The sequence below is a fragment of the Lytechinus pictus genome, chromosome 17, assembly GCF_037042905.1.
Source record: "Lytechinus pictus isolate F3 Inbred chromosome 17, Lp3.0, whole genome shotgun sequence".
NCBI classification, from domain to species: domain Eukaryota; kingdom Metazoa; phylum Echinodermata; class Echinoidea; order Temnopleuroida; family Toxopneustidae; genus Lytechinus; species Lytechinus pictus.
The window spans coordinates 17,972,617-17,986,118 of NC_087261.1; the positions used below are offsets into that span (position 1 = coordinate 17,972,617).

A 13,502-nucleotide genomic window follows, 5' to 3' on the forward strand; every position below is an offset into this window, starting at 1 on the left:
AATATTGCACTTTTCCCAATACTTTTGTTCTAACCAGTAGTTAACCCATAAAGAATGAGAAAACAAAATTGCTATCGAAAAAATAAGGATTTAACGTGTATCGAGTTCTGCCAACTAATAGCGTAAAGCATTATGAAGGTAAAGTTTTGCATTTTTCTTCTACTCGAATTTTACTCTAATGAACAACGTACATTCGTATAATCGTGATAAAAATAGAATTAACAGATAAATTGCAAAGAGATGTTTAAAGACTTTGTAAGATTTAGAAACAACCGTGCTACAATCAATAATCGGGAGAGTATTTGCTGCGACGAGTATATGAATTCATGATCATTTAATAACTTGTGAGAAATACAATAGGAACACTTTTACGGTTTCTGTTTAAACTGAATGTTTATTTTCCTTCTACACACAAAATGATAACCTATATATATTACATTTCAGAACTCTCTTCAAGTTGTTGGAAGAATGCATCGAGGAAGGTGCAGAGAGCGGAAGAGCTAAATCGCTCTTTAGGAGGTTTGAAACATTGCAATGCGTTATATTTAATGAATAGAACGGTATTTACTCAATACATTAATTTGAATATAACTAATATGTGTTTTTATAATAATTCTCAGATAATCCCTTTATCTGTTGCCCAACAGTAAGCGTTATTATTTCGAAACTCGTAAAATTTTCAATCAAGAGATGGTAAAGCTGAAAGGTTATGCAAGATCGCCTATTTCAATCATAATAATATGATTTACCATCAAGGAGTTTTCTGTTCCCTAATGATGATGATGATAAACATTGCTTAAAGCGCATATCACAGTAATAACATTACGTCTCTAATGCACTTAGAAAGTGAAAATAAGAGAAGAAGGAACAACATCTTTACAGAGGAGCACATAATCGATGATGTACATGAATATCTTATCTTACAAAAAGGAATTGGCTCAAACATTTTATTGAGATTTTTTTTCAGGAATGAGACAATCGTTGAAAAACTCCTCTCCAACTGGATAGCAATCTGCATGTATCGATACCTCAAGGTAGTTACAATGAACAACATTATTAAATGAATTTAAACATGGTCGTTTATAAACTGTCTTTTTAACGTTTTCAAACCAGGCAATGAGCATAAGGTTTAACATGGAAATTTCTGGTAACCGGCTGATTTTTTTTTCAGGATAGGTCCAGGAACGTGCCAAGAATAACATACTAATAGTCCTCAAAAATCCTTTTAAGGGGGTTTTCCGTAATTCGAGATGGCGTCTAAAATGGCCGCCATTCACAGAAAATGGACATAACTCAATCATTATTCACACTAGACATCAAATTTCGATGCATATCTCATGGTTTAACCCTAAAAGGACTGGGGCATGATGCCCCCCCCCCCCCCCACGACTCTTCGCAAGATATTTCCGACACACAAGAAGACAGCGCCGCAAATGTTATGACTTTTTTTTTTAAGTATTGCGCAACTTTTGAGACCAAGTTCGCGACATACGGGTATAGCATCTGGACGTCACGTGAATTTTTACGAGGCAATGTCATGCCGCAAATTGCTTATTTTTATACTTTGTGTACAAAGACTATGTAATGGGAGATGAAATTCATAAAATGGTGATTATTTTTCGTTCTAATTGGTCTGCTTAATCAATTTAGGGTTTGATTTAGTTAAATGGTCTGTAATAATTTCCATTGAAAAAACAAAGAAATACATAAGAAATTTTAAAAACAAATAAATACATAAGGGGGGAAATGGCTTTCGCAATATTCCTTTGTGGAAACCTTTAAATGAGATTACAAAGATGACATCTGCAAAAAAAGATAGAGATTTGAAGTGAAATATGGTCTTCAATATGCAAATAATGTTTTTCATGAATAAATTTGCATATATCATTCATAATAAATACAAAATAATCATTTTCTGAATTCTTTATTATACAAGCTTATAGTTTATATGGTAAAGAATGTGCGTGTCAAATTTCGGCGCGATCGCGCGAACGGCGGCGGAGATCAGAAGGGGGCATCATGCCCCCCCCCCCCCCCCGTCCTCAATACATCTCAAATAACCCAGTCCTTTTAGGGTTAAAGGGGTAAAAAGATCTAGTGATACAGGTTAGAGTCGAAATCAGCAGACCAGGGTACCTAAAATTCTTAGATTACGTCCAAAATGGCTGCCGAAGCCTAAAAATCAACAAATCATCTATTACTTATTTTAATGGCTTTTTAATTTCGTTTCTCTTCAATGGTCAAGTAGTACATAAGGACAAGTTACAAGGACAGTCAGTGGCAAATATGTCCAAAAATCCAAGATGGCTTCCAAAAATGGAGTCTAAAATGGGTGCTTTTACTTACAAATGGACATAATTCATTTGATACCTGCCCGAGATATATGATTATAGTGTCTAATCCATGGCTTTATGTGAATGGCAGCCTTTTGGACGCCATCTTGGTTTACGGAAAACCCCCAAGGAGGATTTATGAGAACTTTAAGTATGTTATTCTAAACATATTCCTGGACCTATCTTGAAAAAAAATCAGCTTGTTACTAGAAATGTCAATTTTTAAGCCTATTTTGGCCTAATGCCCTTGGCCTAAACGATGGAAGAGGATAAAATAAAAGTTTTAGACACGTCGTAAATTATTATCTACTTCTTTCTCGTTTTCAAATCTTGAGAAAAATATATGTGCAAGAAACTGTGGTATATTAGTGCGCTACCCCCCCCCCCCCCATTGTTATAGACTTCAGTTTACACATATCAGAGCTTGTATAAGTTACGTTAACACTACCATGTGATAAAAAAAAGACGAATAACTCCTCCTTGAATTGCTATCTGCATAATTATAAGAGAAAGGTAGGCGATATCTTTATTCAGAATAAAGATATCGAGTACACAAAGATTATGTCTTTGTTTTTACTTTTTGTTTCCCTTACGCATTTATTGATTTCATAGCTAATATTTTCGTTTCACTGATGAGAATTAAGAACCTATTAAGTTTATAGCATTAAACAATTATTCATGTTGATGGGATGACTGCTTAGTACATCCACCATTGCTTGCGTCTCTAATACCACATTGCACACGCGGTTCTGCCCCGCAATTTACCAAAGATATTTAACTTACTCTCGAAGAACTGCAACTGTTTAGAATTTATTCATAAGGGAGTAGGCTGGTTTGAGCACCGGAAGGTGTACATCCTGGGAAGGTGGAACTAAAATGTATGGGGGTGCTTATCTTGGGGAGGTGGAACTGACGTTTGGAAAATCAGCTGTTGAAAGCAGAAGGGGTACAAATTTTGTTTTTCTTGCCATTGTCGGATCTTTTCTGCCCAAGAGGGAGAGCGCATGTGCACCTCCCCAGTCTACGCCCTTGATTCACTTTTATATTCCACGCGCTGTCATTTGTGTGATATCTTCCACCCCCCCCCCCTTTCTGTTATTGTTACATAATTTATATAAACCTACATAATCGGAAGCATGTTAAGTAATCGAACTATGATCAAATTACCCCAATCATTTAATTTTCCAAACAGCGTCATGCGGCCGAACCTCTGTACTTGCTTTACCAGTCCATCAAGATACAGGTTGAGAAAGGACCGATTGATATCACTACAGGACAGTCTGTCTTCTCATTGAACTTTGAATGCCTCTTGGAAGAAGAAGTGGAATTCAACGAACTGGTATTCTACTTTTATTCCCATTCATGTGCCTTGCAAACTGTGATGATCGAGAATAATATTTATGTTTCATTGTACGCACGTGTGAAGGACCATGACCAAGTTAATATGTAAACATTAAAAACAAAAACTATTGTCTGGTGTCGTAAAAATGAAATTTAAAGTTGGGAACTTAAGACGTTATTTTAGTGTATTCATTCTTTTTTTTTTTTCTAGTGGGGGTATTGCTAGGTCCGATTTGATTGAACAACCAATATAATTATAATAATGACAATAATTGCATTTATTTAGCGCTTTTTTCCGGAGGATACAAAGCGATGGCAAAAGACAAGTGAAGGTTCATGGTGTGTTTTAAGATGTTTTTGAAGAGGTCAAGAGAAGAGCGGTTTTGGAGAGATGGAAGAAGCTTGTTCCAGAGACAGGGGGGGGGGGGGCAAGAGATGAAAAAGGTTGAAGTGGATTTTTTTTTTCCTGGATTTTGGAATGGCATAGGAAGGAGCAGCTGCAGAACGAAAAGAGTATGTAGACCTTTGTTGCCGAAATAATGAATAACGGGAGGAAGGAAGTGTGGTTGACAGAGATTAAAAGGTTTCAACAAGTATTGGATAATGGATTCTATCAGAAACAGGTAGCCAATGTTTATAAGTGAAGCAACAGTTGCCACTGATGCTAATTGCAAAGGTGGCGATGGTGAGGATGGCCATGGTCATAATTGACCCTTACAAAATGTTAGAGAACAATAGCTATGGTGTCGGTAACGTTGGTAGTGGTATAATTGATGGTGATATTTCATATTCATTATCATGATTATGATCAACGTGAAAGTTGACTTGGACCAATGAATGATGAAGATGGAATGTGATGATAGCAATCTACGTATAATGGTGAGCACTTGTAAAGAAAGATATTGCAGTCTTTGCTTGGAAAAAAGGTCCTTCTTAAATTTAAGCACGTCCTTTTAAAATAAGTTTGTAAAATTAATTTAAGAAAATTTTAATACTTATTTAAAAGTTTAAACACTGTTAAACAACTTGTTGGTGGATTGATGGGCTTAAACAACTTGCTGAAATTTGTATACAGTGATTTAAAGTGTTTGGTGTTGATAATATGGATAAAGACGGTTGTGATAGTTTGGTCTAGTCGCAAGTCGTGTGGTCTAGTGGTTAGAACATTGGACTCATGATTGAAAGGTTGTGAGTTCAAATCTCAGCTCTGCCGTTATCTCCACTTTAACCCCACCCCCAAAATAAAAAACACACAAGAGTAATTGTGTTGTCTGTAAAGGTCAGCCACTCTGACTGATTAACCTTAACGTAATATCTTTAATATGAATTGATTATGTACTAGCCTGGCGTTGATACAAGCTTTGCTGAGTTCCTATGGGAATTAAAATAACAGAAACTTGCGAAAAGAAATAGTAATGCAAATAGCATGAATGCAGTCTCTTATGTTTTCTTTATAAAAGGAAACATGGACTTAATATCATTCATGCCAAAAGAAAGATTTAAAAAGGTGGCAGTGGTTGCAGCAATTACTCTTTCTTATTTTTACAGACCTTATCGGTTGTTGGCAGGGACAAAATACACCTGTACTACGTCAAGGTTCTTGATGTTGATTGCATGACTCAAGTAAAACAGAAGATACTGGACGCTGCGTACAGAAACAGCCACATCGTACAGCAAAACAGGGCTCACGAGATGGATCTCCGTAAGAACTTATATCTGCTTAATACGGTTGGTTTAAAGGTGCACGATCCAAAGATTCGGAGCGCGCAGGTAATAGTGGTGCGGACGATGCAAGCTACGCATAATATACGACGCGAACGCAGATACCATATTCCAAATGCCCAAATCGTACGCTGCAGCTGCTGTTCGAAGTTTATGGCTGGTTGGCTCTTCCTTCTCATTTGTGAAGTGACGTCAGCACATGATTTGGCAATAGCCGATGTTGCCAAAATCAACACATCGCATGCAGGGGCAGCGAAACGGGGGGGGGGGGGGGGGGGCTGGGGGCTTCAGCCCCCCCAATTTTTTTTTTCCAAAACCGTGTACAAAAACGTAAAAATGACCATATGATTGTGATTTTTTGTATGGTCAGCCCCCCCCCCACACACATTTTTTGCTCAGCCCCCCCCCCCTTTGAAAACCGTTCCGCGGCCCCTGGTATGTGTACTGTGCATGTGTGCACGCGACTGGCTGATAATTGACAGCTGCATGCTAACTAGGTTACGTAGATCTATGTATGTACAAAACCGTCCATCGGCGCCGCGGATCGTGCACCTTTAAATACATACATAAATCGAGTTTGAAAATGAAAGCAAGTGCGCACGTTGATCGACTTTGCAGTTTTCGTAAACGTTTTGCTGTTGTTTTGGCATTCATCAAGAAGATGGAGCAAATTGTGGTTTGCCTTGGTTTGCATACAATTGACAATCTTTTTCTTCCTTTACTCTGTTGTCAGTGTGGTATCATCCTGGTGGGGAAGAGAGGGTCTTGAAAGATCAAGATGAATTCAACAAACTTGTAGAGAACTCCAAAGGCGCATGTTACATCAATACAATCAAGACATATGCGGTGAGTTGGTAATGACATGCATAACGATAGTTTAAGTGGTGGGAGGGTTGCGCGTATTACAAAAAAAGTATATACCACTTACCTCTATACCCTCGCATCAAGCATGATCGCTGCAAGCAATTCCCGTCTAGGTTGGGTCACTGCTTCATCCAGAAGTGTGAATCTATGGGAGGGGAAATGATGCAAAGGTTACCTTTATACACTGTACCGGGGGGGGGGGGGACACTTCCTTTGATGAGTGGATACCATGCACGACCATGGGGTTCGAAAAGTACCCTATACAAGTATTTTTCATATTCTGAAAAATGCACCCCTTAACAAGTATTGGCGTGTGAAACCCTACCCTTAACAAGTATTGGAAACAAAACGATACCCTTGGCAAGTATTCCTTGAATCGAACCCCTAAACAAGTACAGATATATTTTAATTGTTATATGTCACGGACGTCGGTTTTACATTTACCTACATGTACATCATTACGGTCTCACCTCTCACACCTTGCGCAAATCGGACTCTAAACACGTAGTGTTGACTGTTGGGGCAAAATTAAAGTACATTCTTTATAAAAACATTTTAGTCTTTTTTAAACCCCCCGCAAATTTGACCCTAAGCACGTAGCTCTCTTATCAAAATAAATACCATATTTCATTATTTAGTGTTTTGACACCCTTATTACGTTACGTACGTAACGTGCCCTTTCTTGAAAAAGACTACCTTTTTACGTGTTTTTTTTTTTGGGGGGGGTCGCGCATGGTATACACTCGTAAATGTAAGTGCCCCCCCCCCCCTGCCGGGATACTGTAGTATAAATAATCTCCACAATGCGTTCTAAATATTCTGTCGATATGTTGTAATAGTTTAAGGCTTATCGGCTTGACCACACACAAAAAAAAAACAGCAATCACTTCCTTAAAAAAATTTGTGTGGCCTTAAAACAAATATCATTAAGAAATTACCATAGAGCTAATAGCTCCATGAAATTACCGTTGGTTGTGGTTGAAGCAAATAGATTTTGTGATACGAGATATTCCTAATTGCCTGGAATATACTTGAAAGGTAGGTATGTTTCTCTCATTTTATTATTACGAATGGTCATTCATTTTTTTTTAGTAGGCCTAATTGTTATCGCTCTTATATGTATGTTGTTCATTTTGCTCTTCATAGTATCATGGAAATAAATCGTTCCTTTGATATTATCAATTTGTGCAGGTTCCAGACAGTAGCAGAGTGGCCCTTATTACCAAGTCATCCACCAATGACGCACGGGTATACGAGCCTGTGACCCCAGGGGTGCAACTCTTCCAACAATGTAAGATATGGGTCCGAGGGGTCACAAGGAAAAAAAATATATGAACATCGTCTTTATAACTTATGTCAAAGGGTTAACTATAATAGAAAAATGACGATAAATACACGGGGTTTGGGCATCTGAGACAACATCGCAGACTCCGCTATTTAACTTTCTCGATGTTTTTCTTTTTCAGATTAAGGTTAAAAATTTAAATAATAAAGAGATTAATCATTTAGTCATTATTCAATTGCATAATGCGATTTTTAGGTGGACAAACCAACAAAAAATTTCATTTAAATCCATCGAGAAGTCAACTGTTTGCTTATAAACTATCTAATAAAAATATTACACATTCACCACGTATATTAATCAAAATTGTATTCTTAATCATTAATCTCCTTTAAATATTGTTTTACCAAGATGTTGAGGAAACAGGAACCGATGATATTCCCAGCAGAGACTACGTACGAGTCCGTACGATGGATGCCAGCGGACAACGACTCATCCACTTAGTAAGGAATTTGTTTTAATAACAATTAAGATAACTGTTTATACAGATTTTGTAATAATAATAGTACGGTACAGATCGCTCTCATCGGCGGCCAGACTAGCCTTTGACACTAGCTCAGAAACAGTTCTATCTGAACAGGTAAAAAAATGTTTGCGACATCAATCAAATTAATCATCAAAATCGCCTAGTGTAACTCAAAAGATGAAATCATCATTCTATCCCCCTTTTCGTAAAAAATGATCCGTTAAACTACCCTCCCCCTTTTCGCCAATCATAGTTTCGCATATGCTGTATAAGGACTCTGTCAGAGAAAACACGATTTTTTTTTCATTGTTTTTGATTATTTACATTCTAGGTTCCTGAGAACCAAGTTCCTACGGACAGCAGCAGTAAATACAAGACTAAACTTGATCGTGAATTCTTGGCACCTCGTTTGCTTGTCACCAAGGTTAGCAATAATCATTTATTACTACATTTTCCCAAAACATATTGTGCCGTCCTTATTTCCTTACCTAAAATATGCATGCACATGTCACATTGTATTAAGTGTACATGTACCATCTGAAATCTTATTGAGAACTGTTAGAGTGGCATTGATATTAACCGTCCAATAGTCAATGACATAGGAATACCTTTATATGACACAACGAAAACATAACGGCCCAAATGAATTCTAATAAAATTACATGTGGTGGCTCAGTGGCAGAGCGCCCGCCTCATGAACCCGTCTTGGGTTCAAACCCGACCGAGTCATATACCAAAGACTTTAAAAATGGGACCTTCTGCCTACTTGTCTGGCGCTTGACGTATGAGAATGGAAAAGGGTAGTAATTACAAACTATGTTATGGAGGGCCTGCTGGAAGAACACCTTACAGCTGAGAGTGGCTACCCTTAGTAAATAGGAGATAATTTAATTACTGTTGTTGTTGTTGTTACTATTATTATTAGTAGTAGTAGTAGTATTATCATTACTATTATTTTTCATCATTGTTATTATTTTTCATCATTGTTATTATTTTTTGTAATCGTTGTTATTACCATTATTATTATCATCATCATTATTACTTTTGTATAACGTTTATTGACTAGAAAACAATCCAACCGCGCCTTGACGGGTTCCTGACATGCGTCTTCATAAAGCCGGCCGAAACACGACGCACCATCAAGCATCTCTTTGACTTCTTTGATAAGATGGCGGACAAGTACTGCGACGAGAAGCAAGAGGAGATTGCAGAAGCTTGGAAGAGCAGCAGGTAATAAGGATTATCACGGTCTCGTGCTCCTTCGGTTGCACACAGGACAAATTGTTACAGGTCAATTGCAATTGCAATCAAGGGCATACCTCTTATTTTCTTCTCCCAGTCCACAATTTCAATTTGACAAAGCTTTATAGAGGTTATAGAGGGTATGTTGATTTTATTCCCATCCATTTGTGACGTCAGACGTCAGAAACTAATAAAAAAAAATTCCTTGACATTTCACTATGTCTTGTCCTACATAACAAGGCAACTTAATAATCAGTTAGAAGACTACTCTAGGGGTAATCATTTTGGACTAGAGGGTGACGGTAGTTTTAATTCTTAGCTTTGATATTCCTGCTGGCTGCTGCAATACTAGTCATGTTTGTTGAAAATGCAGGCTACGTGTTTCGTTATACGTCAGCTATTGGATATATATGCGATATTTTAATCATTCCGAGAGAACTGTTAAAGTAACGTTCTTAGCAAGAATGACTCTTTATTGACTATTGTACATGATCATAATATATTTCATGTTATATCTCTAATTCCAGTCTACCACTGCACTACTGGATGACCACTTTGACCCACCCATCTTACGTCTTCGACATGCGTCAGTCAAGGTCTGCTGATCAGAGTGTATCGGTCCTGGCTAACATGCTGGACAATGCATGCAAGAAGATCCGATCTGAAAATACCAAGGTCAGTACTTAGAGAAGAGAGAAAGGTAATGCTACATCAATACTCAAAATGAAGTTTCGGGCGTCGATTGCATAAAATCGAATGAAAATAAACTTGAGCATGGAAAGACATTTGGCGTCAAGAAAAATAAGTCTAAATAACTTGGAAGTGACATGAATTAGTTAATTTACTTATTAGATTGTTTGGAATGATAATAGAAAGTCGATGATGTGATTGTTTCAAATAGAAGGAACTCGAATTTCCTACAATATTATTATTATTTCGAAGAGGCTCTTCTCCACCGTTCATTTGACCATTACCAAACTTGTTGCTCCAGTAATAAACAGCTTAAGTTGTACTAAGTAAACGACTAATTCAAATCTAGGACAAAAGTAAGCCTATTCTCCCTCTTTCTGGACTGCTCTTCCGATGAGGATCAGGTGAGCAGATCAAATCAAATCGAATTGTTGTTAATTTATATCACTATTTGATTTTGATTTTTTTTTCAGGATTCTGCACTCAATCGAGTACTGTTTTACAAGGATCTACCTGGATACATCGCTACCATTGGCGATTACTATGAGAGCATTAAAGGACTGACGCAACCAACGGCAGAAGAACTCCAAGAGGAATTCCAAACCATAGCAAATGTAATTTTACATTTATTAGTGTTCTCTTATAATCCCTAATACTGAAACTAAAATGGAAAATGACTTTGCAAACACGAAAATGGTTCATCCGCTATCGAAAGAAGAACTAGAATTAAAGTCTAATTTTCGTATCCAGTTTTGCTTTGGTTTCAATATGTAAAGAAGATACGCAGAGTTATCGACTAATAATAACAAACACGAGTCATCCGATTCTATAATCATGTTAAATTGGTAATTGGGGATAATGACAATTCGATGAAAAAATAACAACAGCGATATCAGTAACAAATATTTTTAATGATAATGTGATGAAATAACTGACAATGATACACTTGGCAATAATAATAAATTACAATGAAAATTGTGACATTATTAATTACTTCCTTATTGTGGGTGTCATTGTGTTTAATGAAATCTGAAATTACCGGAATCTATCTAATCAATATTTTGTTACTTGTATTAATTTTCGAGTATACATGAGAAAGAATAATAGAGATATAAATCATATTTCCATAGAAATATGTGAAAAATATTTTTTTTACTTTCAGCCTGACTATTTTTCTAGTAATATTCCAAAGGAATATAGGGCTACCCTATGTGTGTTTTCATCCTTGTGTAAGCATTGTAAAAAGAAATTGTTTCCATTCCATCTCGTAGGATTTTTCTGGTCTGTTCAGTCGAGTAGCAACCCTTAAAAAGTTGTACGACTTCACCGCTAATGATGCAGGCTCTCTAGTAAGTCGTTTTAGTAGCAAATTCGAATTAATTATTATTTGTGCAAAATAATCAATTTAGGTAAAATGAGTGATGTGGTAGCTTTTTATGACACTTGCATGTGTTACTTCATAATTATTAATTTTGGTAGAAATTCCAAGTTAAACGAGATTCATTCTACAAGAGCATGAATGGCAGAAATTTTCCAGCACATTCAATTTTTTTTGTTAAGTAAAACATTATCATCAGTGTTTGATTAAAGAGTTGGCAAATTTGTTAGACGATAAAAATCGTCATTGATTTAAAAGCCCGCTTTCCAAAGTGGCAGAAAGTTCCCAGCACCTTTATTGATTATCAATAAAAGTAAAAGATTGTCAGTAGTGTTAGATTTAATAGTTGGCAGCATTTTTTTTTGACAAAAATTGTCATTCATTAAAAAGCCCGCTTTCCAAAGATCATTGTAAACACGAGCGGGATATGACAATGGGCCCACTTTCACCCCGTTTCTTATTACAATGTGTGTATAGATAAATTACACAGTTTATATGAAAGGTGAATCTATACTTTTTTCTCTTTTTTATACAGTTGGATTCGGTCACAGAAAAGATGCCAAACGAGGGATAGCTGTTAGCATGTCTCATCTCGATCTGCAGATATTACTAGTATAGATGTTCACGATAGCATTTGAGTCAATATTGATTTTATGATTTTGTAATATTACAATCATACTCAGAAATGTATTTCATAACCTACCGTATTTCACATAATATAATCAAGCGTTGCATTTGGGCTCCCCATTTCTATTACATATGTGAAAATACCTAATTAATACATTTTTGTACCAGCTATATACATAGGTGGTTTGAATATAAAAAAATAACCGGCTGTTTTCGACTCGCCATACGGCTGCCGTAGAGCAAATGTGACTGGGGTATTAATCTTGAAACGCTGTGTTTAATGATAACATGTCTTATTGTATACATATATATAGTTTGTTTAAGCGGCGCCATTATGTTCAAATTTATTTCAAATATTATCAGCGTTGTATGCCCCCCCCCCAAAAAAAAAAAAAATGTTGATTAATCTAGACGTTTTCGTCTATCATGTCAATACTGCTACAATAGGTGTATTACTTTTGGTTTTCAATTGAACGAACTTGATTTCTCCAAAATGTAATGAAATTTATGTTTAGGATATTGATTATCATTATTGTGTGTTCTGTGGTGTAAAATTAATTCCCTACTTGGTCTACTCACCGACGCAGGTGCCTCATGCTTCAATTTTATCCGCAATGTGTCCACAAAAGTCAAAACTCCACTGAAGTTCGGAGCGAAATTATCCAGTAGATATTTAACTAAAGTTACTAAACAAAGGAGGAAGCGATCAACTTAAAGCTAGTTCTTCACGCTCTTGTTAACTGGCGGATGATCTATGAATCGCAGCGAAAGTGAAGTCCAAAGTTATTGCACAAATCCCATGAAAATGAAACTTGTCGATGTTATCTTGTCCGTGATAAATAACGAACGAATATTTTACCATGGTACACAATGAACGAATGAAATAATCCACATTATGTGTCCACAGATGCTATTCCAGAATATGTAACATCCAAGATAGAAGTAACGTTAGAACTCCAAATATGAAAATCCAGTATATAGTGTGTAAACCACGAGGTTAGTTATTTACATGTATATCCTACGTCATGCAATCAACAAGTTTACTCCTCGAGATCACGAGAAGAAGTAGGGCAAATCAAGCCAGACCTTGACTTAAAATGATTGGTTGAACCAAAGTTTGTTGACCATTTACAAAAGCTGTCATACGTCGGTAGTTCCCCCCCCCCCAAAAAAAAAAAAAAAATGATTTACGGGGTGTTGTAGAATCGATGCGGCGTGCAAGCTTTGGAATGCGCAAACGTGTAAAAAATACAAAAATTACCGCAAACCGGAAAATATGTGTACGCTTAAAGAAATATGCGAGAACATGCGCTTTACACAGGTGAATAGATTTGCAAAAATAGTTTTGTGTGATGTCAAGTTGCTACACATTTATGTAAGACTACATTATTCACTAAAATGATATTAACGCTATATCCAGACTTGTTTCATCTGCAGCATTTGGTTATTAGTAGAGTATTGTATTCGTAAAGTAAGACTAAATGTATAATCATGTTT

At 36.5% G+C, this 13,502-nt stretch overlaps 1 protein-coding gene across 1 annotated transcript in view; it reads left to right on the forward strand.

The window, feature by feature from the left end:
* Nucleotides 1-13,172, forward strand: part of LOC129280175 (plexin-A4-like) — a 50,815-nt gene extending 37,643 nt beyond the window's left edge. The window contains exons 24-36 of the mRNA XM_064112104.1: nt 445-519; nt 968-1,034; nt 3,526-3,672; nt 5,223-5,376; nt 6,130-6,242; nt 7,452-7,551; nt 7,954-8,045; nt 8,400-8,492; nt 9,135-9,298; nt 9,838-9,985; nt 10,474-10,614; nt 11,272-11,349; nt 11,914-13,172. Coding sequence (XP_063968174.1) covers nt 445-519; nt 968-1,034; nt 3,526-3,672; nt 5,223-5,376; nt 6,130-6,242; nt 7,452-7,551; nt 7,954-8,045; nt 8,400-8,492; nt 9,135-9,298; nt 9,838-9,985; nt 10,474-10,614; nt 11,272-11,349; nt 11,914-11,952 — 1,411 coding nt within the window. The 3' untranslated portion in view covers nt 11,953-13,172. The remainder of the gene's footprint in view (nt 1-444; nt 520-967; nt 1,035-3,525; nt 3,673-5,222; nt 5,377-6,129; nt 6,243-7,451; nt 7,552-7,953; nt 8,046-8,399; nt 8,493-9,134; nt 9,299-9,837; nt 9,986-10,473; nt 10,615-11,271; nt 11,350-11,913) is intronic.
* Nucleotides 13,173-13,502: the final 330 nt, after the last annotated feature.